Source organism: Oncorhynchus mykiss, chromosome 14 (assembly GCF_057628025.1).
Source record: "Oncorhynchus mykiss isolate SJ-2025 chromosome 14, ASM5762802v1, whole genome shotgun sequence".
Taxonomy (NCBI): Eukaryota; Metazoa; Chordata; class Actinopteri; order Salmoniformes; family Salmonidae; genus Oncorhynchus; species Oncorhynchus mykiss.
In genome coordinates this window covers 27,771,244-27,795,685 of record NC_143035.1, presented here as the reverse complement: position 1 = coordinate 27,795,685, position 24,442 = coordinate 27,771,244, and the positions used below count along the sequence as shown (strand labels likewise).

The following is a 24,442-nucleotide window of genomic DNA, read 5'->3' as shown; positions in this document are numbered from 1 at the left end:
TGCATTTTATCAATGGCAATTTGACTGCAGATACCGGGATGAGATCCATTGTCGTGCCATTCATCCACCGCCATCACCTCATGTTTCAGCATGATAATGCACGGCCTCATGTAGCAAGGATCTGTACACAATGCCTGGAAGCTGAAAATGTCCCAGTTCTTCCATGTCCTGTATACTCATCAGACATGTCACCCAAAGAGCATGTTTGGGGTGCTTTGGAGCAATGTGTACAACAGCGTTTTCCAGTTCCCACCAATATCCAACAACTTCGCACAGCCTTTGAATACAGTTACATGCACACAATAATGTGATTGTGGATAATCAGATAAGTTTGATTAAAACGTTTACATGCTTTGCAAGAAGAGCAATTCCCCTAATAATCCTGTTTGCATGGACACATCTGAAATCAGGCTACCTACCTGATGGCACTCTGATTAATGCAGAAAATCGGCAATCAAAAAAAACGTTCTACCACAGCAAACATGTTATTTTTGGTAAGCATATTCTGAGTTCGGACATGTAACGTTTGTATGTGAAAACTACTTCAACTGCGCTACATTCAGTTATTCTGAAATCACTTCACTCGCAATAAAGAGGCAGGCTCTCGGCTGGTGCTAGCACATGCGCAGATCAAATACACCACTGGAACGCTGATAAATGTGTGCACATGTCCTAATAATTCAAAAGATTGTTCAGAAAACCATTGGCATATGCTTACTTCAATTTTGACCTTACACCGATTAAGATAAGCAGAGTAAGGTGTTTACATGACTATTGCATAATCCGCCTACGTTATATGGGCATTGAATTTGTGAAGGCCAGGTAGGTGAGGAGATGGGGATAAATTACTTCTCTAAAGAGAGGCATATTGGATAAACCACTTATGCACTCTTGTCCTTAATGAGGAATGTTATTTTTCTTGTTGTTTGTAGTGTTGTCAATAAGCCAAACACTTTGGTAATGACGTCATAATGTAATTGTATTGATTGTCTATGTATCTTTATTAGATTGTTATGTTTCCCCCACAGCCCTCTCTGTGTGAGGTCTTGTTGCTGAGACATTGATTGCCATTGCCTTGCACGCTGAAAAAGGGCTCATACTGTATGTCAATGTCAGTTTAATTAGAGGGCTGCTGTCCCATTTCTGGTCTTTGGATTATGGACCAACCCGTTTCAATTTATTTAAGGTGGAGTCCAGCCGTTGTTAATCTTTTCATAATATGCCTACTGCCATAATCCGTTTTAATATCAAATTATTAGTGTACATGTAAACATACTCATTGAAGAGGAGTGGGACAACATGCCACAGGCAACAATCAACAGCCTGATCAACTCTATGTGAAGGAGATGTGTTGTGCTGCATGTGGCAAATGGTGGTCACACCAGATACAAACTGGTTTTCTAATCCACGCTCTACTTTATTTTATTTTATTCCCAGTCATGTGAAATCCATAGATTAGGGCCTAATGAATTTATTTAAATTGACTGATCTCTTTATATGAACTGTAACTTGGGGCAGCTGGATAGCCTAGTGGTTAGAGCGTTGGACTAGTAACCGGAAGGTTGCAAGTTCAAATCCCCGAGCTGACAAGGTACAAATCTGTCGTTCTTCCCCTGAACAAGAATTTGTTCTTAACTGACTTGCCTAGTTAAATAAAGGTAATTAAATTGTTGTGTTAATATAATTTTGTTCAGCGTACATGAAGAATGAGATAAAGGCTTTAGAAATGTACAACTCTACAGTACCATGACTGCTGGTGGTACGACTAGGATGTGACTATCAATATGTAGAATGTCAACACGTGTATGCACATTTTACCAACTCCTTTTGGCATCCCAATAAACAAGCTGACAGTCAATATTCGCTATTCAAATTTATCTTATTACTTAACCAAACCACAAATTCAGAACACAACACTAAAGCTAATTGAACACCCTGTCCAAAGGTACATAACACACAACAATAACCTACATACAACAGCACCATACAACAGCCTGCTGCTCAGCTTAGACAGCATGCAGTGTGGGGCAGTGGTTGCTGCTAGAGATGAGACTAGTCTACATATAACTGCAACAACATTGTAGACAAGCATACAGGACAGGACGCAGGCTACTATCTTTGGATTCAGGTCCATTTCAGAACATCAGATATTCCTGGTGAATCACGGCCAATCACATCTGTCAGTGGGATGGCGGTGGTATGTACAGGTCTAGGACACTTCATCCACATAACTTGGTTCAGCCCCTGTCCCAGTTCCTATCCCATCCCCTGGTCCTTTCCCTGCCCCTGGTTCAGCCCCTGTCCCAGTTCCTATCCCATCCCCTGTCCCAGTTCCTATCCCATCCCCTGGTCCTTTCCCTGACCCTGTCCCAGTTCCTATCCCATCCCCTGGTCCTTTCCCTGACCCTGTCCCATCCCCTGGTCCTTTCCCTGACCCTGTCCCAGTTCCTATCCCATCCCCTGGTCCTTTCCCTGACCCTGTCCCATCCCTTGGTCCTTTCCCTGCTCCTGGTTCAGCCCATCCCAGTTCCTATCCCATCTCCTGGTCCTTTCCCTGCCCCTGGTTCATCCCCTGTCCCAGTTCCTATCCCATCCCCTGGTCCTTTCCCTGCCCCTGGTTCAGCCTCTGTCCCAGTTCCTATCCCATCCTCTGGTCCTTTCCCTGCCCCTGTCCCAGTTCCTATCCCATCCCCTGGTCATTTCCTTGCCCCTGGTTCAACCCATGTCCCAGTTCCTATCCCATCCCCTGGTCATTTCCCTGCCCCTGGTTCGGCTCTTGTTCCCCAGGGGAGCCACAGATGACAGCCCTGCAGCGGAGAAACTCTTCCTCCAGCCGACGAATGGAGTCCCCCAGATCAGGACTGGTTCGCTGCACCACCATGTCATAGGCCATCCACGTCAGCTGTACTGGGAAACCACAGGGGAGATGAGGGATAGGGCAGTTGGTGTCAGTATTGGGTCGTACAGAGTATGATTTAAAACACAAGGCGGAATTTAGATAATGGATGTGTGTAATTCCCTTTCCTAAATGTAATAAAAAAGGGTAGTAAATTGAATGGTGGTGGAGAGTTATCTCAGAATAACAATAGGTACATCATACAGATGCTTAATAAAGCTAGTTACCATACCTGATATATTTTCCACGTCTTCAATCATTCTCTCTAAATCCTTGTTCAACTCCATCATCTCTTCGCCCCAGTCCTCTTGATGGTCGCAGGATGAAGGAGAAGCGGCCATCTACAATCCCCGTATATTCTCATTAAAATTAGAAACACTAACTAATAATGTTACTGTAATTGTTGCAACCAAAAGTAACCACACTGTAAATGATTCATGAGCGTACCAAAATGATTGGTATAAATACGTTTTATTTTTTTAATAATTTTTATTTTAATTTCACATTCAAATACAATTACAAATTCAGTGCATTACGTTGTACATAACATGGATTCTTAAAAACACGTGCATTGTAAATACGTATAAGGTATGGCCGTGGATAAACTAGTTAATACGTTTTCAAATCCGTTTTATTTTGGCGACATTTGATTGACAGGTCCGTGTCGTTAGCTAGCTAAATTCACTAGCTAACGTTAGCTAGCTGACTGCAAACCGTTGCTAAAATGTATCCAAACAAATGAAGCAGTCTGTGAGATTGTATCAAGTTTGGTTTAAATAACACAATTTCGAGTACCTTAATAAAATAAGGATCTTCTTAGTTATGAATATTTAAAAATCAAGAAAAAAAATACTTACAATGCTCTAGCTAGGAGACTCTTCCTTTTGTCTTGGTTGTTTGTTAGCAAATATTGCGCGCGCACTGAGGAACACATTTGCGGATCGTCATGCCAATAAATAAATTATTACTTCGAACAATTTACTTAGTAAAAACATATTTTACTGGGAAAACTGCAGATATTAAAACTTTGGTAACAGATCTGCTATAAAATCTCCCTCGAATTTTATTCTGTGGAAATTGTTAAAAGTAGTCCTTGTGCATAGTTATGTGGTTTGTTAAACTTTCAAATCAATTGTTTTTGTTTGGTATACAATTCAAAGTGATAAATGAGTCTCAGCATAATTCTGTTACCATGGAATTTCCCAGGGTCAAATCGAACCCAACCTGTCATGTGCTGGAGCCAATGGCCCATTAATTGATAAGCATCTTGATAGTGTATCGCCCAACAAAAATTCCTTATATTCAATAATACACGGGTTGTTCCACCTCAAAAAAACACAAAAAATAGGATTTCGACCCCCGCAATCTCAGATTGTTCGGAAATCATTTCTGTAGTTAGTAACAGATAGGATTAGCATTCCTGAAGCTTGATTTAGTTTAAATATAATTTGAAATGTGAAATTATGCTAATTGATTACACTCAAATTGACCATTTTAATTTATAGGATTCAGATAATATTCAATGAATATAGTACCCAATGTCTGATTTGGACCAAACATCTTCCTACCAATGAGTAAGACACGAAGGAATCCCCCCAAAATATAAGAAAAACAGCCATGGACCCTCACACCAATCCCACCCCAACAACCAGTATTCAGTATCGGTGGGCTCTCAATGTTTGACAAGTAGTATGAAGCTGTGGCTTGTAGTATTGCTTCTCCATACTATGTAATGTATGCCCATGTGAATCTGGAGATGTATTTTTTTCCCCTGTTCAGAGAAATTAGTAATTGAAGTTGAATGCTGCTCCAGTTTCAACTGTTCTGCCTGTGATTATTATTATTTGACCGTGCTGGTCATTTATGAACATTTGAACATCTTGGCCATGTTCTGTTATATTCTTCACCTGGCACAGCCAGAAGAGGACTGGCCACCCCACATAGCCTGGTTCCTCTCTAGGTTTCTTCCTAGGTTTTGGCCTTTCTAGGGATTTTTTCCTAACCACCGTGCTTCTACACCTGCATTGCTTGCTGTTTGGGGTTTTAGGCTGGGTTTCTGTACAGCACGTTGAGATATCAGCTGATGTACGAAGGGCTATATAAATACATTTGATTTGATTTGATTTGATATTTACCATAAAGTAGGGTGAAAATACAAGGTTTTGACTACTAGATGACACTGATCCTTTGCAACTTTGGGTAGAAAACCGATAGATTTGTCTCATTATGAAAATACACTACATGACCAAAAGTATGTGGACGCCTACTCGTCAAACACTTCATTCCAAAATCATGGGCATGAATATAGAGTTGGTACCCCCTTTGCTGCTATAACACCTTCCACTCTTCTGGGAAGGCTTTCCACTAGATCAGGGTTCCCCAACTGGTGGCCCACGGGTTAAATTGCTTAATTTAATTTTAAAACTCCAGGAAATGAGCTCCAAATGATTTTAATTTAAGAAATATGTTTTAGTCAAACACATCTGTTTGGGCTTCTTGCAGTCAATATGCAGTCTACAAACTATTTGTAATTTTAAACTGGGTGGTTCGAGCCCTGAATGCTGATTGGCTGACAGCCGTGGTATGTCAGTCCGTATACCACGGGTATGCCAAAACATTTATTTTTACTGCTCTAATTAGGTTGGCAACCAGTATATAATAGCAACAAGGTACCTTGGAAGTTTGTGGTATATGGCCAGTATACCACAGAAAAGGGCTTTGACGGTACCACGTTGAAAGTCACTGAACTCTTAAGTAAGGCCGGCCATTCTTCTGCCAATGTTTACCAATGGAGATTGCATGGCTGTGTGCAAGGTTTTATACACCTGTCAGCAACGGGGGAGGCTGAAATAGCTGAATCCACTCATTTGAAGGGATGTCCACATACTTTTTTATATACAGTGCATTCGGAATGTATTCAGACCCCTTCCCTTTTACCACATTTTGTTACTTTACAGCTTTATTCTAATAATAACAAAGCGAAAACAGGTTTCTAGAAATTAGCGCAAAATGTATTACAACAAATACAGAAATACCTTATTTAAGTAAGTATTCAGACCCTTTGCTGTGAGACTTGAAATTGTGCTCAGGTGCATCCTGTTTCCATTGATCATCCTTAAAATGTTTCAACAACTTGATTGGAGTCGTCCTGTGGTAAACCATCTCTGCAGCAGACGGAAGCCACTCCTCAGGAAAAGGCACATGACAGCCCGCTTGGAGTTTGCCAAAAGGCACCTAAAAGACTCGCAGACCATGAGAAACAAGATTCTCTGGTCTAATAAAACCAAGATTGAACTATTTGGCCTGAATGCCAAGCGTCACGTCTGGAGGAAACCAGGCACCATCCCTACGGTGAAGCATGGTGTTGGAAGCATCATGCTGTGGGAATGTTTATCAGCGGCACGGACTGGGAGACTAGCCAGGATTGAGGGAAAGATGAACGGAGCAAGGTACAGAGAGATCCTTGATGAAAGCGCTCAGGACCTCAGACTGGGGTGAAGGGTCACCTTCCAACAGACAACGACCCTAAGCACACAGCCATGAAAACGCAGGAGTGGCTATGAATGTCCTTGAGTAGTCCAGCCAGAGCCCGGACTTGAACCCAATCAAACATCTCTGAAGAGATGTGAAAATAGCTGTGCAGCGACGCTCCCCATCCAACCTGACAGAGCTTGAGAGGATCTGCAGAGAAGAATAGGATAAACTCCCCAAATACAGATGTGCCAAGCTTGTAATGTTATACCCAAGAAGACTCTAGGCTGTAATCGCTGCCAAAGGTGCTTCAGCACAGTGCTGAGTAAAGGATCTGAATACTTTTTTTTTACCCCTTTTAAACCCAATTTCGTAATATGCAATTGGTTGTTACATCGCTGCAACTTCCGTATGGACTCGGAAGAGGCAAAGGTCGAGAGCCATGCGTCCTCCGACACACGATCCCGCAAAGCCGCACTGCTTCTTGACAAACGCCTCGCTAAACCCGGAAACCAGCCACACCAATGCGTCGACCGAAGTCAGCACGCATGCCCACCACAAGTAGTCGCTAAAGTACGATGGGACAAGGACAAGCCAGCCAAATCCTCTCCTAACCCGGACGATGCTGGGACAATTGTGCACTGCCTCATGGGTCTCCCGGTTGCGGCCGGGCAAGACACAGCCTGGGATGGAACCCGGGTCTGCTGGAGTGCCTTATACCGCTGCACCACTCGGGAGGCCCCTGTTTTACTTTGAATAAATTACTAACATTTCTAAAAAACTGTTTTTGCTTTATCATTATGGGGTATCGTGTGTAAATTGATGAAGAAAAAAACTGATTTAATCCATTTTAGAATAAGGCTGTAATGTAACAACATTTGGAAAAAGTCAAGGGGACTGAATACTTTCAGAATGCACTGTAAATGTTAGTTACATGCAATATGCTTTGTGGACTTCACCGGACAGAGGTTGCTCTCCAGTTTTGTGATGAAACAAAGGTGTGGTTGTATTTATTCTGCTACGGTGTCTTCTTATTGTCTTGACCTATATATCACCGTCGCAAGGCATATGAACTAACCGGTTATAGAGCAAACAATGTAATTATCACAACAAATAGGTTGTAAAATGGCTTTTTCTGTCTTCCCTAGTGATTGTACCCGCTACTGATTGTGTGGTCATCCTCACGGTTCATGCCAGTCCCCCATGAAAGCAATTCAGTTTGTCCATCTCTTAGCAACCTAATTCTTCAAACCAACTCTACTTGAATAGTCCAACAAGTGGCCGCTCTCTAATGCAATCCCTATGGTGCAATTCTCACATAAAGACTTTTCCTACAAGCCCAAAACTTTGATGGAAAAATGGGCTAGGGACTAAAATATTGTGACAACCTTAATAGAACCCAGCACCCTTACCATGCACAAAATACTATACCGTGTGTGTTTGGGAATTTTACCATTGAAGACCATTAGACACCATAACATTGAAACCATTACAACTACTGTAGCTTAAAGCTGCCAGCATACTAGGTTCTGTTGGCTCCTAGAAGAACTCGGTAGGCAAAGAAAATGTCTGTGCCTCGCATACTCCCTGACAAGACCTTCGCTTGAAAAATGAGAAAAAAACAGCAACATTACTGTTTGTTCCTATTGAGATGCCGTAGCAACAACATAGCCAGTATACAGTACACTGCCTCATAATCAAGAAATCTTTAATTAATGCAGAGGTCTTAATCACATAATTTTTACATCTAACTAAGATGTTTGGTGCAGTATTTCTCATGTGAAAAAGTGTGCATGAAAACTAGTCGTCTCTCATTGAATGACAGCAAACACTTGAGGTAGTGCACTTCAGCTACCGAACTTCGACTTACCCCAGGAAAAAGATGTATGTACACGAACAGCGGAAAAAGCCCTGTGGAACACCAAAATTAACAAAAGCGTCATAATATATGCTCAAACTGTTTTGACTGGGAAGAATGTGTGGTTAATTTCTTCACCAAGAATAATCTAACAGTACCTAATCCAGACTTTTTTGAAGGGACTAACCACACACAAAGGGGGAGGGGGGGCAAACTGAATTGCTTTCATGGAGGACAAGCTTGAATTTTGAGGACGATTTGATGTTCTACCCAAAGTTGCAAAGGAATGTGTTGTGATGTATTTAATAAACACCTGAGACTAGGGCCGGTTTCCCAAAAGCATCATTTTAAGGCTAAATGCATTGTTGAACAATAGGATCCCATTGTTCTAAGATTAATTTAGCCTTAACCTTAAGATGCTTTAAGGAAACCAGGCCCAGCAAAATGGATAAAAGTGTGGTGATATTGAATTTTTTTATTTAATATTTTATTTCACCTTTATTTAACCAGGTAGGCCAGTTGAGAACAAGTTCTCATTTACAACTGCGACCTGGCCAACATAAAGCAAAGCAGTATGACACAAACAACACAGAGTTAAACATGGGATAAACAAACGTACAGTCAATAACACAATATATAGCAGGAACAGCGGCATCTACTGGTCAACACCTGGTCCTATCACACTACTTTATGGTAAATAAACAAGTGACATCAATTAGTTATTGAAAAACACATTACTAGATTCACAGGGAATACATTACATAGTATGGAGAAGAAATACTCCAAGCCACAGCTTCATACTATTTGTCAAACATAGAGAAATTATACTGTATACTGTTTGTTGGGGTTGGTTTGGCATGGGGTGTCAGGGTCCGTGGGTGTCTTTAGGCTGTTTTTGGGGGATTCGTCATACTCATTTGTAGGAAGAAGTTTGTTCCAAATTGGACGTTGGTACTATATTTATTTAATATTATCTGAATCCCATACATTTTAAATAGCCAATTTCGATGCAATCAAATTTCTTGGAGACTTAATAACATTTCAAGAAAATAATGTTTCAGGAATGCCAATCTTGCCTTTCTAACTACAGAAACAATTTCAGAACAATCTGATGGTGGGTGTCACGGCTTGCTGAAATGACATGGAACACCTCATACAGAGCATTCAGAAAGTATTCACGCCGTTTGACTTATTCCACATATTGTTACGTTACAGACTTATTCTAAAATGGAGTAAAATGTATTTTTTCCACATCATTCCACACACAATACCCCATAATGACAAAGCAAAAACAGGTTTTTAGACATTTTTTAAGAAAGAAAAATATATATATATATATATACAGTGCCTTGCGAAAGTATTCGGCCCCCTTGAACTTTGCGACCTTTTGCCACATTTCAGGCTTCAAACATAAAGATATAAAACTGTATTTTTTTGTGAAGAATCAACAACAAGTGGGACACAATCATGAAGTGTAACGACATTTATTGAATATTTCAAACTTTTTTAACAAATCAAAAACTGAAAAATTGGGCGTGCAAAATTATTCAGCCCCTTTACTTTCAGTGCAGCAAACTCTCTCCAGAAGTTCAGTGAGGATCTCTGAATGATCCAATGTTGACCTAAATGACTAATGATGATAAATACAATCCACCTGTGTGTAATCAAGTCTCCGTATAAATGCACCTGCACTGTGATAGTCTCAGAGGTCCGTTAAAAGCGCAGAGAGCATCATGAAGAACAAGGAACACACCAGGCAGGTCCGAGATACTGTTGTGAAGAAGTTTAAAGCCGGATTTGGATACAAAAATATTTCCCAAGCTTTAAACATCCCAAGGAGCACTGTGCAAGCGATAATATTGAAATGGAAGGAGTATCAGACCACTGCAAATCTACCAAGACCTGGCCGTCCCTCTAAACTTTCAGCTCATACAAGGAGAAGACTGATCAGAGATGCAGCCAAGAGGCCCATGATCACTCTGGATGAACTGCAGAGATCTACAGCTGAGGTGGGAGACTCTGTCCATAGGACAACAATCAGTCGTATATTGCACAAATCTGGCCTTTATGGAAGAGTGGCAAGAAGAAAGCCATTTCTTAAAGATATCCATAAAAAGTGTTGTTTAAAGTTTGCCACAAGCCACCTGGGAGACACACCAAACATGTGGAAGAAGGTGCTCTGGTCAGATGAAACCAAAATTGAACTTTTTGGCAACAATGCAAAACGTTATGTTTGGCGTAAAAGCAACACAGCTGAACACACCATCCCCACTGTCAAACATGGTGGTGGCAGCATCATGGTTTGGGCCTGCTTTTCTTCAGCAGGGACAGGGAAGATGGTTCAAATTGATGGGAAGATGGATGGAGCCAAATACAGGACCATTCTGAAAGAACCTGATGGAGTCTGCAAAAGACCTGAGACTGGGACGGAGATTTGTCTTCCAACAAGACAATGATCCAAAACATAAAGCAAAATCTACAATGGAATGGTTCAAAAATAAACATATCCAGGTGTTAGAATGGCCAAGTCAAAGTCCAGACCTGAATCCAATCGAGAATCTGTGGAAAGAACTGAAAACTGCTGTTCACAAATGCTCTCCATCCAACCTCACTGAGCTCGAGCTGTTTTGATAGGAGGAATGGGAAAAAATGTCAGTCTCTCAATGTGCAAAACTGATAGAGACATACCCCAAGCGACTTACAGCTGTAATCGCAGCAAAAGGTGGCGCTACAAAGTATTAACTTAAGGGGGCTGAATAATTTTGCACGCCCAATTTTTCAGTTTTTGATTTGTTAAAAAAGTTTGAAATATCCAATAAATGTCGTTCCACTTCATGATTGTGTCCCACTTGTTGTTGATTATTCACAAAAAAAATACAGTTTTATATCTTTATGTTTGAAGCCTGAAATGTGGCAAAAGGTCGCAAAGTTCAAGGGGGCCGAATACTTTCGCAAGGCACTGTATATATTACATTTACATTAGTGTTTACTCAGTACTTTGTTGAAGCACCTTTGGCAGTGATTACAGCCTTGAGTATTCTTGGGTATAAAGTTACAAGCTTGGCACACCTGTATTTGGAGGATTATCCCATTCTTCTCTGCAGATCCTCTCAAGCTCTGTCAGGTTGGACGGGGATTGTCGCTGCACAGCTATTTTCAGGTCTCTCCAGAGATGTTCGATCAGGTTCAAGTCCGGGCTCTGGCTGGGCCACTCAAGAACATTCAGAGACTTGTCCCGAAGCAACTCCTGCATTGTCTTGGCTGTGTGCTTAGAGCCATTGTCCTGTTGGAAGGTGAACCTTCACCTCAGTCTGAGGTCCTGAGCACTCTGGAGCAGGTTTTCATCAAGGATCTCTCTGTACTTTGCTTGGTTCATCTTTCCCTCAATCACGACTAGTCTCCCAGTCCCTGCCGCTAAAAAACATCCCCAAAGTATGATGCTGCCACCACCATGCTTCACCGTAGGGATGGTGCCAGGTTTCCTCTTGGCACTTAGGCCAAAGAGTTCAATCTTGGTTTCATCAGACCAGAGAATCTTGTTTCTAATGGTCTGAGAGTCTTTCGTTGCCATTCTACCATAAAGGCCTGATTGGTGGAGTGCTGCAGAGATGGTTGTCCTTCTGAAAGGTTCTCCCATCTCCAAGGACGAACTCTGGAGTTCTGTCAGAGTGACCATTGGGTTCTTGGTCACCTCTCTGACCTCGACCCTTCTCCCCTGATTGCTCAGTTTGGCAGGGCGGCCAGCTCTTGGAAGAGTCTTGGTGGTTCCAAACTTCTTCTATTTAAGAATGATGGAGGCCACTGTGTTTTTGGGTACCCTCAATGCAGCACACATTTTTTTGGTACCCTTCCCCAGATCTGTGCCTCAACCCGATCAAATCTCGGCGCTCCACAGACAATTCCTTCAACCTCATGGTTTGTTTTTTTGCTGTGACATACACTGTCAACTGTGGGACCTTATATAGACAGGTGTGTGCCTTTCCAAATCATGTCCAATCAATTGAATTTACCACAGGTGGAAGTTGTAGAAACATCTCAAGGATGATCAATGGAAACAGGATGCACCTGAGCTCAATTTGGAGTCTCATAGCAAAGGGTCTGAATACTTATGTAAATAAGGTATTTCTGTTTTTATTTTTTATACATTTGAAAAAAAATCTTGCTTTGTCATTATGGGATATTGTGTGTAGATTGATGAGGAAAATGTTTTATTTTAGAATAAGGATGTAATGTAACAAAATGTGGAAAAAGGGAAGTGGTCTGAATACTTTCTGAATGCACTGTATATGAAATTGGACAATGTTTTAATGTCTGTAAAACAGTTTTCCATTAAAATGTGAGATATTTTGGCATTGCGGCTATTATTTTCAATGTGATCATTTTATCCAGAGACCCTGCTTTAAGGGACCTCCTGAATGTTATCTGAGGCCCCTGGGGGTCCTATACGCCCACTTTTGTTGTGTGAATCGCTGGACTAGAGGAAGTTGTTTGTATGGCTGAATGGTGCAACATTCTGTGGTCTGTTTCAATACCCAGGAGATAAAACTGTAAGGTCAAGGTTCAATGTCCACTAGACTAGAACACACAGCCCTGGTTTTGTTTGTCCAAACCAAACTCACCTTTATTTTAAAAAGGCAGATTTAAAAAACTACTTCTGTGCGCACTAGGGGCGTATTGTGGGGTTTCCATTACTACACTATTAGTTTTAGACCACACCAACACTTACTACTTTGGCACTCTCATTGTCGATAGAAGTTGTTATTCTATTCTGCGAAGGCTTTTCTGAACTTTGAAACCATACGTCTAAAACACCGGGGGGGGGGGGGGGGGGGGGGGAAGCAGGTGCACCACCTTGCAACTCCCCGGGGGATTAGCAGTGTGGTTACTGTTAGGGTTATTTAAAACATTTTTTAAACAAATTGTCAAAATGGGCGTGGTTTATGACTATGTGTTAGAAGCTAGTGAAGACCTCCCCCGGTGGGCTGAACAGATGCCGCGTGTATGTACTATTCGGAACTATGAAACTCTAACATTTCCGACGTGCTATCTGGTTGAACAGGACCCTGGTATGACTAGGATAGCAAGTCGTACATTTCAGAGTTTCCTAGTTCCGGTTAGAATGTGAACGCGGCAAGACAGACCTGCGCGTGTGGCCTGTCGCTACTCACTACGTAGGCACAGAGTTTAAACTCTACTGTCTTTGACGTATGTGTCGTTTGCCTGCAACTGGCTTTCACTGTAAAAACATGGCGAGGCTTAGCGAGCATGGGATTCGTCTCAGTTCCGTATGTATTTTTTAAATCAGTTATTTATTGTACAAAAACGGGTTATGAGCTATTGCATTTGTATTCGTTATTATAGTCTATATTGGTTGTTGACGTTTTGTTTTTATTATAAAGAAAATTACTAAATATCGAAGTTGTTGTTTTTTTGCAGATGAGTCCGTCCTTCCTGAATAGTAATTCAACAAGTCATACGTGGCCTTTCAGCGCAGTTGCAGAACTAATAGGTAACAGACAACTTTAATTTGGATACTTTGTGTTTTCATTTCCCCTTCTGCTGGAGGTAGGAACGTTGCAAATGTGTGTGCGTAAAAACTTACTGGTGACATGGCTTCCGCGTAAAAAATACTATAGACGCCATGTCTGTGGTGCGCGCTCTTCATCGACAGCCTATCATCCACCTGTTCTTTTCCCATCGCAATATGTGTCGCATATACTTAACTTTAGTTATAAAATGTAAGTATAATAAATGAAGTGCCATAACTTGGAGGAAAAAGTTCTGCCTACAGTAACTTTTATGACATGACGTCGCTTGCCAGGCATGCAGAACATATTTTTCTCGACGCAGTATCAACACCGTAACACCACTTGTAATGCGCGTAGAATGTTTTCTATTCCTGTTCCTTTTTTATCTGTAGATGTGTTTCAACCAGTCAGCGCTGAGAAACCTCCACTCTGTGCATGATCATTGGTTGGAATTGGCACGTTGGTTGGTGCCGTGTGCATTGTCTGTTGGTTTGTAAAAGCCTACGATTTGCATGCTTGGAATAACCCCAAGTGAGGTGTATACTGGAGACTTGCATTTGGTTAAAATACGCTGTGCTTGACTTGGGCAGGAGCTCACGTAGCTGAGTACCAGCACCTCACATTTGCTACTGCTTGAGCTGCTGTTCCTCTTAGGATATTAGCTCCAAAGTATTGTGGAGCTCCTGCACCTGAATATAAACAGTTCCGGCACCTACTTTAGTCAAGCACTGAAGATACATACTGGGCTTGTTTTGGAGCAGATCACTTTTGTCAAGTCGTTGGTCACCACCTTCCAAAGTGTGTTGCGTTATGGGGATAAAAATGGTCTGCCTACATGATGATTGCTTATACTTTACAAAAACCACATCATCAATGGTCATGAAGGTTTGTCTGCAGTCGCCTGCAAATTTCCACAGTTGCTCTTCAACTTCATCCTGCAGCCATCACCTGAATTGTGGAAGGCAATTGTCAACTAATCATTAGGATGTTTTTGTTTGACCCACACAAACGTGACCAAAGAAGTAACTAAACAGGAACTAACTTTGATGCGATTCATGTATAGTTGAACATGATATTTGAGTCTCTCTTTCACCAATTGTTAGTACAATGTACACCTATATTTAAAGTTTTTGAGTGTGTGATATGGGGATTGGTGACGTATTTATTTTGACATTACATATAATCTTTTAGAAACCATGGCAACACTGACATGGTGCACCGAGCCTTCCTGTTGCAAAACCACATCCGTGTCCGACTTTCGGCTCCCCAACTTCACTTCTCAACTCAAACAAGCCCATTGTGTTGTGACTTTGATTAAAGGCCCAATGCAGCTGTTTTTATATCAATATGAAATAATTTCTGGGTAACAATTAAGTGCCTTACTGTAATAGATTTCCATTAAAATAGGCAAAAATAGTTAACTATTTCTCAAAAAAGATTTTTGTTAGGACTGTCGGAGTGGTCTGAGTGGAGAGGGAACACTGAAAACTAGTTATTGGCAGAGAGGTTTGGAATGCTCTTGGTTATTTGTCTATTAACCAATTTACCGCCTGGAGATGTTTCAAGTTTTGTCACATACACAAATACAGTGAAATGCATTTCTTACAAACTCAAAACCCAGCAATTCAATAACAATGTAATAATAGGAAAATAAATATAAGAAATATGAAGATCACAAGTAAGTATATACAGGGCCAGTTCCAATACCATATTTACAATGTGCATGGATACTGCAGTGATGGAGGTAGATATGTCTAGGGGTAAGGTGACTATGCGACAAGTATCCTAGTGGTTAAGAGCATTGGGCCAGTAACAGAAAGGTTGCTGGTTTGAATCCCCGAGCCAACTATATGAAAAATCTGTCTGTGCCCTTGGGCAATACACTTAACCCTAATCGCTCCTGTAAGTCGCTCTGGACAAGAGCGTCTGCTAAATGACAAATGTAAACGTGACTAGGCAACAGGATATAAGATACAGTTGAAGTCAGAAGTTCAACCTTAGCCAAATACATTTAAACAAATACATTTAAACTCAGTTTTTCACAATTCTTGACATTGAATCCTAGTAAAAATTCCCTGTCTTAGCTCAGTTAGGATCACCATTTATTTTGAGAATGTGAAATGTCAGAATAATAGAATAATGATTTATTTCAGCTTTTATTTCTTTCATCACATTCCCAGTGGGTCAGAAGTTTACATACACTCAATTAGTATTTGGTAGCATTGTTTAAATTGTTTAGCTTGGGTCAAACATTTCGGGTAGCCTTCCACAAGCTTCCCACAATAAGTTGGGTGCATTTTGGCCCATTCCTCCTGACAGAGCTGGTGTAACTGAGTCAGGTTTGTGGGCCTCCTTGCTCGCTCACATTTTTTCAGTTCTGCCCACAAGGTCAGGGCTTTGTTATTGCCACTCCAATACCTTGACTTTGTTGTCCTTAAGCCATTTTGCCACATCTTTGGAGTATGCTTTGGGTCATTGTCCAGTTGGAAGACCCATTTGCAACCAAAGCTTTAACTTTCTGACTGATGTCGCTTCAATATATCCACATAATTTTCCATCCTCATGATGCCATCTATTTTGTGAAGTGCACCAGTCCCTCCTGCAGCAAAGCACCCCCACAACATGATGCTGCCACCCCTGTGCTTCACAGTTGGGATGGTGTTATTTGGCTTGCAAGCCTCCCCCTTTTTCCTCCAAACATAACAATGGTCATTATGGCCAAACAGTTATATTTTTGTTTAATCAGACCAGAGGACATTTCTCCAAAAAGTATGATCTCTGTCCTCATGTGCAGTTGCAAACCGTAGTCTGGCTTTTTATGGCGGTTTTGGAGCAGTGTCTTCTTCCTTGCTGAGCGGCCTTACAGGTTATGTCGATATAGAACTTGTTTTACTGTGGTAATATATACTTTTGTACCTGTTTCCTCCAGCATCTTCACAAGGTCCTTTGCTGTTGTTCTGGGATTGATTTGCACTTTTCGCACCAAAGTATGTTCATTGCTAGGAGACAGAACACATCTCCTTCCTGAGCAGTATGACAACTGCGTGGTCCCATGGTGTTTATACTTGTGTACTATTGTTTGCACAGATGAACGTGGTACCTTCAGGCATTTGGAATTGCTCCCAAGGATGAATCAGACTTGTTTTTCTGAGGTCTTCTTTGATTTCTTTTGATTTTCCCATGATGTCAAGCAAAGGGGCTCTGAGTTTGAAGGTAGGCCTTGAAATCCATCCACAGGTACACCTCCAATTGACTCAAATGATGTCAATTAGCCTATCAGAAGCTTCTAAAGCCATGACATAATTTTCTGGAATTTTCCAAGCTGTTTAAAGGCACAGTCAACTTAGTGTATGTAAACTTCTGACCCACTGGTATTGTGATACAATGAATTATAAGTGAAATAATCTGTCTGTAAACAATTGTTGGAAAATTACTTGCACAAAGTAGATGTCCTAAATGACTTGCCAAAACTATAGTTTGTTAACAAAACATTTGTGAGTGGTTGAAAAACTAGTTTTAATGACTCCAACCTAAGTGTATGTAAACCTCTGTCTTCAACTGTAAACAGAGTAGCAGCAGCTTGTATGTGTCTGCGTTTTGTGGAGAGTCAGTATTAGAGGTCGACCGATTATGATTTTTCAACGCCGATCCCGATTATTGGAGGACCAATAAAGCCGATCCCGATTAATTGGCAGATTTTTTTTATATATATATTTTTTTATATATATTTTTTTTTAAGTATTTGTAATAATGACAATTACAACAATACTGAATTAACACTTATTTTAACTTAATATAATACATCAATAAAATCAATTTAGCCTCAAGTAGATAATGAAACATGTTCAATTTGGTTTAAATAATGCCAAAACAAAGTGTTGGAGAAGAAAGTAAAAGTGCAATATGTGCCATGTAAGACAGCTAACGTTTCAGTTCCTTGCTCAGAACATGAGAACGTATGAAAGCTGCTGGTTCCTTTAAACATGAGTCTTCAATATTCCCAGGTAAGAAGTTTTAGGTTGTATTTATTATAGGAATTATAGGACTATTTCCCTCTTTACCATTTGTATTTCATGAACCTTTGACTATTGGATGTTCTTATAGGCACTTTACTATTGCCAGTGTAACAGTATAGCTTCCGTCCCTCTCCTCGCTACTCCCTGGGCTCGAACCAGCAACACAACAACAACAGCCACCACATCGAAGCGTTACCCATGCAGAGCAAGGGAAACAACCACCCCAAGGCTCAGAGCGAGTGAAGTTTGAAACGCTATTAGCGCGCGCTAACTAGCCAGCCATTTCACTTCGGTCACACCAGCCTCATCTCGAGAGTTGATAGGTTTGAAGTCATAAACAGCGCAATGCTTGACACACAACGAAGAGCTGCTGGCAAAACGCACGAAAGTGCTGTTTGAATGAATGTTTACGCGCCTGCTTTTGCCTACCACCGCTCAGTCAGATACTTGTATGCTCAGTCATATATGCAACACAGGACACACTAGATATGCAACACAGGACACGCTAGATAATATCTAGTAATATCATCAACCATGTGTAGTTAACTAGTGATTATGATTGAATGTTTTTTAAAAGATAAGTTTAATGCTAGCTAGCAACTTACCTTGGCTTACTGCATTTGCGTAACAGGCAGTCTCCTTGTGGGGTGCAACGAGAGAGAGGCAGGTCGTTATTGCGTTGGACTAGTTAACTGTAAGGTTGCAAGATTGGATCCCCCGAGCTGACAATGTCAAATCTGTCTTTCTGCTCCTGAACGAGGCATTTAACCCACCGTTCCTAGGCCGTCATTGAAAATAAGAATGTGTTCATAACAGACTTGCCTAGGTAAATAAAGGTGTAAAAAAATATATATATTAAATCGGCGCCCAAAAATACAGATTGAAATTGGCCCTAATTAATCGGTCGACCTCTAGTCAGTATAAATGTATGTCAAAATTGAGTGTGTGTGGTTGTGTAGGGCTCTGTGACTGCGTCAAAAACAAAAGATCAATAAAGATTCAAGGTTAACTCGGTCTGTGTAGCTATTTATCAATCTTATTGCTTGGGGATAGAAGCTGTTGAAGAGTCTGTTGGTGCCAGACTTGATGCACCGGTACCTCTTGCCATGCAGAAGCAGAGAGAATAGTGTGTGGCTCGGATGGTTGGTGTCTTTAATGATTTTCCAACCACACCGCTTGATATAGATGTCTTGGATGGCAGGGAGCTCGGCCCCAGTGATGTACTGGGCTGTCCACACCACCCTCTGTAGCGCCATGCGATCAAAGACATTTTTCAACCTCCTGAGGGGGAAGAGGCGCTGTCGCACCTTCTTCACGACTGCACGTGTGTTTGCATAATTTTAAGTCTTTAATGATTTGGACACCGAGGACTTTGAAGCTTTTGACATGCCTGTTTCCTGTAGTCCACAATCAGCTCCTTGGTCTTACTGATGTTGAGGGAGAGGTTATTGTTCTGGCACCACACTGCCAGGTCACTGTCCTCCCTGTAGGCTGACTCATGCCGTCAGCAAACTTGATGAGGTGTTGGAGTTGTGCGTGGCCACGCAGTCTTGGGTAACCGCAAATACAGGAAGGAACTAAGCACAATGATGGTGGTCATCTTAAAACATGTGGGGATTACAGACTGGGACAAGGAGTGGTTGAAAATGACCGTGAATATGCCTGCCAGCTGTTCTGTGCATGCTCTGACAACGCGCCCTGGAATATTGTCGGGCCTTGTGGGTGTTGACCTGATTTAAAAACCTTTCTCACGTCGGCCTCAGAGAACGAGATCACCCAATAAAATGCATTGAGTTCGTCTTGTATAGAGGCAGCGTCAGGCAGATCACGTTTGAGTCTTCCTTTGTAATCTGTAATGGACTGTAGCCCTTGCCGCAGGTGGCGGAGCCTGTGTAATATGATTCCAGCTTATTCCTATATGTCACCATGGAAAGCCAAAACTCCTGCCCTTGCTGACAAGAAGTTCCTGTGTAGATTTTATTTTCAACCAGTAACTATCAGGAAATAACACTGATCACATTTGTTAACACTTTTACAGTGTTTGTTTCATCAGCTGTTGCACAATATGATATAAATCACAGGAAAATATAATTTGGACTGCACAAGGCCTTTTAAGAATATAATAGATAGCAGTTCACCTACTTCACACCTTCTGGTTAAGCTATAGCAGGGTTTCCCAAACTGGGAAATAATTACAGTACACCCCTGCTTCAGGATAACTTGGTCAGCTGATTTTAATAATTACAGTACACACCTGCTTCAGGATAACTTGGTCAACTGATTTTAATAATTACAGTACACCCCTGCTTCAGGATAACTTGGTCAGCTGATTTTAATAATTACAGTACACACCTGCTTCAGGATAACTTGGTCAACTGATTTTAATAATTACAGTACACCCCTGCTTCAGGATAACTTGGTCAGCTGATTTTAATAATTACAGTACACACCTGCCTCAGGATAACTTGGTCAACTGATTTTAATAATTACAGTACACACCTGCCTCAGGATAACTTGGTCAGCTGATTTTAATAATTACAGTACACACCTGCCTCAGGATAACTTGGTCAGCTGATTTTAATAATTACAGTACACACCTGCTTCAGGATAACTTGGTCAGCTGATTTTACTAATTACAGTACACCCCTGTGAAGCACTGTGTGAAGTTTACAACTTGTTCTACAACAGTTTTTCATGTAGAAATGGCTTTATAGATGCATTTAATGATTGATTGACTGATTTTGTGCTGTGTAGATAATGCATCAGACCCGGGAGTGACAGCCAGGCAGATCTGGATAGATGTGGTGGAGGAGCAACAGCAGCTCTGTCTGTCCTTCACTGACAATGGCAGCGGCATGACCCCCAACAAACTGCACAAGATGCTCAGGTGAGAAACACACATGCGTACGGTTATCTATACACACACACACACACACACTGCTGTTTGATCGTCCATGTTGCAGCCTCTATACACACACACACACACACACACACACTGCTATGTGAACTGTTATACTGTAATTAACCATACATAAACAACATGAGTTACTTTTACATAACAGTCCCTTTTCTTTCATTCACACCATTCTTTTCTCACGCTCACTCTGCCTCTCTCTCACATAAACACGTCCTACACACACACACTTTCTCTCTACCCACCAATACAGACACACCTCTCCAACTAACGATGCAATCTCACCCCACCTCTTCTCTTTGTCTGTTCAGTTTTGGTTTCACAGAGAAAGGTTCTGGTAAGGGAAGCCACCAGGCCATCGGTGTCTATGGAAACGGCTTTAAGTCTGGCTCCATGCGTCTGGGTCGTGACGCTCTGATCTTCACTAAGAACGGAGGCTGTCTGACCGTCGGCATGCTGTCCCAGAGCTACTTACAGGCTATAAAGGCACAGGCTGTCATCGTCCCCATAGTGCCCTTCAACCAACAGACCAATATCCTTACACAAAGAGAGGACCCAATGCAGTACCATTGATGCTTTGGAAATGTTTCCAAAATGTTTGTCATGCCAATAAAGCAATTGAAGTTGAGAGGAAGAGAGAGTATATGCATGTGTGTGTATTATAAAGAGTGAAATAAAAAGTGTTTGTCTGCATCTGTGTGCTTGCCTGTGTGTGTGTGTATCCTGGTTGCTCTCCTTAACTATGTTTTACAGATGCTGGTAGTGACTGAGGACTCTGAGGCCAGTCTGAATGCCATCCTGACCCACTCTCTGATCCACACCCAGCAGGAGCTGCTGCAGCACTTTGACTCCATCCTGTCCAAGAAGGGCACCAAGATCCTCATCTGGAACATACGCAGGTCAAGATGCACACCCATATGTAACCAGTGTGAAATGGCTAGCAGTTAACGGTGCGCCCTAGTAGCTTTTCCATCTGTGACGTCACTTGCTGAGAGACCTTGAAGTAGTTGTTTCCCTTGCCTCTTTTATGGTGCGATGAGTAATGATTCTTTGAGGGTGACTGCTGTCGATGTATTCAGAGAGTCCCTGCTTCAAGCCCAGGTTGGGTCGAGGAGAGGGATGGAAGCAAATCTTACACACACTTGTTAGTAATGAAACCGTATTGGGTATCATCTCAGAAAGCAGAAAGGATTACAGATTAATTACAGATAAGTATTTGATAACTGGGGCGGCAGGGTAGCCTAGTGGTTAGAGCGTTGGACTAGTAACCGGAAGGTTGCAAGTTCAAATCTCCGAGCTGACAAGGTACAAATCTGTCCTGAACAGGCAGTAATCCCTAGGCCGTAATTGAAAATAAGAATTTGTTCTTAACTGACTTGCCTAGTTAAATAAAGGTAAAATAATTATATGAAGAAGGAAGCTGACACGAGTAATGAGTTCTACAATATTACGTACAGGAACAAAGATGGTAAGCCAGAGCTGGATTTCGAGATCGATGAGTTTGACATCCGGATTCCAGAGATCCACTCAGAGGAGACCAAGACTAGAGGCAGGAAGAAGAGCTTTCCTGGACCGCAGAGGACTGACCACACCATCCCAGAGATGGACTACTCCCTGAGGGTGAGTGTTAGAAAGAAAATAAAAGATGAAGTGATGTGTTACAATGAGAATAAGTGATGAGTGATGAGAGATCAGTTAGGATGGTCACTGTCAACTTTTCAGTCACTTTGCTGAACTCTATTCACCAGAGGATTGTGACCTTGAATGCAGCATAGCCATACAGAGTGATAAAGGTTTGATGATTTGAATAGGATTCTGAACAGGAAGTCCCCTCCTCAAAAATGTCTATACTTTTTTTTGGCCTTTTATTTAACTTGGCAAGTCAGTTAAGAACAAATTCTTATTTACAATGACGGCCTAATCCGGCCAAACCCTAACCCATACGACTCTGGGCCAATTGTGCGTCGCCCTATGGGACTCCCAATCATGGCCGGTTGTGATACAGCCTGGAATCAAACCAGGGTCTGTAGTGACGCCTCTAGCACTGAGATGCAGTGCCTCTATCACTCTCACAGGCCTACCTCAGCATCTTGTACCTGAAGCCTCGGACTCAGATCATCCTGCGACAGAAGAAGGTTCAGACCAAGCTGGTTGCCAAGAGCCTGTCACAGATCGAGAATGACGTTTATAAACCCCAATTCAATGTATCCTTCTGTAGAACTAGAATCTGTTTGTCCATTCATTTCTATCCAAAAACAATTATTGTGTTTATCAGTCTCCTGTAAGTAATATAACTTAATTTAACCTAACTTAATTAGCTTAAATATTAACGATGCAAAGTACTGTGGTCACTTGTACAGGCTTCAGTCTTGGCGTACGCCCATTAAACTTAACCTTAACCGTTTCTATCAGAAAGACCGGGTTAAGGTCACCTTTGGGTTCAACCGCAAAAACAAAGACCACTATGGCATCATGATGTACCACAAGAACCGCCTCATCAAGTCATATGAGAAGGTTGGCTACCAGATCAAGGTACAGATGAATTAAAGACTGTAATGTTGAGTTTATCTGTCAATAACGAACAAGATATGTGAGAGATTGCATGAGGGTTTGATTTAATAGTTATAGACAATAGTGTGCTCCTATCTTCCCTCTCTCCCTCTTTCTACATCTCACTCCGTCTATATTTACCGCACTTTCTCCCCACCTCTCCCTCTACTTTTCCTTGACCTATATTTCGCTCGTCTTTTTTCCCTCCCTCTATCCTTCAGTCATCAGGTCAGAGGGCAGGGGTCGGGGTTATTGGTGTCATTGAGTGCAACTTCCTGAAGCCGGCTCACAACAAGCAAGACTTTGAATACACCAAAGAGTACAGGTAAAATGCACATACTCATACACATAAATTAGTCAGTATTATCATGAATCAGAAGAGCTGATTGTCAGATTGACATGCTATTTTAAGTTCTGGATGGGAACCTCCTCACTGTATTTGTGTGGTTTGAAACAGGCTGACCCTGTCGTCCCTGGGGCTGAAGCTCAACGACTACTGGAATGAGATGATGGAGAAAAAGGCGAGAGAACGAGAGTTCCTGGCAGCAGAAAAGAGGAATGAAGAGGAAGATTCAGATGAGGAGGAGGATGAGGGGGAGGAGTGAGTTTTTAGGTCAACATGTCTTGGACATCACAGTGCAAGTACAGGGCTAACATGGGTGGCGTGTGGTTAAGAAAGAGGAAATTAAAAGTGTGTGTTTTAACTTGTGTGCCTATAACAAAATGTGCCGTGTTTGTACATGTGTGTAGGAGTCCAGTGTGGCTGCAGTGTGAGGACTGTCTGAAGTGGAGGCGTGTCCCAGAAGGCCACTACAGCTCTACCCCTGAACACTGGAACTGCAGCCAGAACCCCAACACCATGCTCAGGTACGACAGACGGACGGACGGACAGACAGAACCCACTGCATTCTCCAATTACATTGAATGAACTACAGGACAAAATACAAACCCTCCAACCCAAAAAGGCTGATGGTTGATGGTATCCTAAATGAAATGATAAAATAAACAGACCACAAATTCAAATTGGCTATACTTAAACTCTTTAACATCATCCTCATCTCTAGCACCATCCCCAGTATTTGGAACCAAGGACTGATCACCCCAATCCACAAAAGTGGAGACAAATTTGACCCCAATGACTACCGTGGGATATGCTTCAACAGCAACCTTGGGAAAATACTCTGCATTATCATTAACAGCAGACTTGAA

At 41.7% G+C, this 24,442-nt stretch overlaps 2 protein-coding genes across 5 annotated transcripts in view; one reads left to right on the top strand and one right to left on the bottom strand.

Moving 5' to 3' along the window:
- Nucleotides 1-1,860: 1,860 nt before the first annotated feature.
- Nucleotides 1,861-15,018, bottom strand: syce3 (synaptonemal complex central element protein 3). 2 transcript variants are annotated; one of them, XM_021561585.3, is made up of 3 exons: nucleotides 13,828-15,018; nucleotides 3,129-3,237; nucleotides 1,861-2,907 (listed from the first exon to the last, which is right to left on the bottom strand). In XM_021561585.3, exons 1-3 carry the CDS (start codon nucleotides 13,921-13,923, stop codon nucleotides 2,735-2,737), a joined length of 378 nt encoding a protein of 125 aa, XP_021417260.1. In that variant the 5' UTR covers nucleotides 13,924-15,018; the 3' UTR covers nucleotides 1,861-2,734. The 2 variants fall into 2 exon arrangements, with proteins under 2 accessions (XP_021417260.1, XP_021417261.1); XM_021561586.3 differs by lacking the exon at nucleotides 13,828-15,018 and adding an exon at nucleotides 3,754-4,082.
- Nucleotides 13,151-24,442, top strand: part of LOC110489034 (MORC family CW-type zinc finger protein 3) — a 25,783-nt gene continuing 14,491 nt past the window's right edge. For all 3 annotated transcript variants that reach the window (XM_090198675.1, XM_090198674.1, XM_090198676.1), the window contains exons 1-11: nucleotides 13,151-13,510; nucleotides 13,662-13,734; nucleotides 20,524-20,656; nucleotides 20,995-21,216; nucleotides 21,436-21,582; nucleotides 22,141-22,303; nucleotides 22,759-22,887; nucleotides 23,096-23,215; nucleotides 23,455-23,558; nucleotides 23,691-23,834; nucleotides 23,984-24,100. In XM_090198675.1, coding sequence (XP_090054801.1) covers nucleotides 13,433-13,510; nucleotides 13,662-13,734; nucleotides 20,524-20,656; nucleotides 20,995-21,216; nucleotides 21,436-21,582; nucleotides 22,141-22,303; nucleotides 22,759-22,887; nucleotides 23,096-23,215; nucleotides 23,455-23,558; nucleotides 23,691-23,834; nucleotides 23,984-24,100 — 1,430 coding nt within the window. In that variant the 5' untranslated portion in view covers nucleotides 13,151-13,432. The remainder of the gene's footprint in view (nucleotides 13,511-13,661; nucleotides 13,735-20,523; nucleotides 20,657-20,994; nucleotides 21,217-21,435; nucleotides 21,583-22,140; nucleotides 22,304-22,758; nucleotides 22,888-23,095; nucleotides 23,216-23,454; nucleotides 23,559-23,690; nucleotides 23,835-23,983; nucleotides 24,101-24,442) is intronic.

Excerpts from the sequence above, each read along its gene's own strand:
- syce3 (XM_021561585.3), bottom strand. The coding sequence starts at position 13,923 with ATGGGAAAAGAACAGGTGGATGATAGGCTGTCGATGAAGAGCGCGCAC. Across the intron at positions 3,238-13,827 it reads ACGCGGAAGCCATGTCACCA|ATGGCCGCTTCTCCTTCATC; the intron begins GTAAGTTTTTAC and ends CGGGGATTGTAG. Across the intron at positions 2,908-3,128 it reads AGACGTGGAAAATATATCAG|TACAGCTGACGTGGATGGCC; the intron begins GTATGGTAACTA and ends GTGGTTTCCCAG.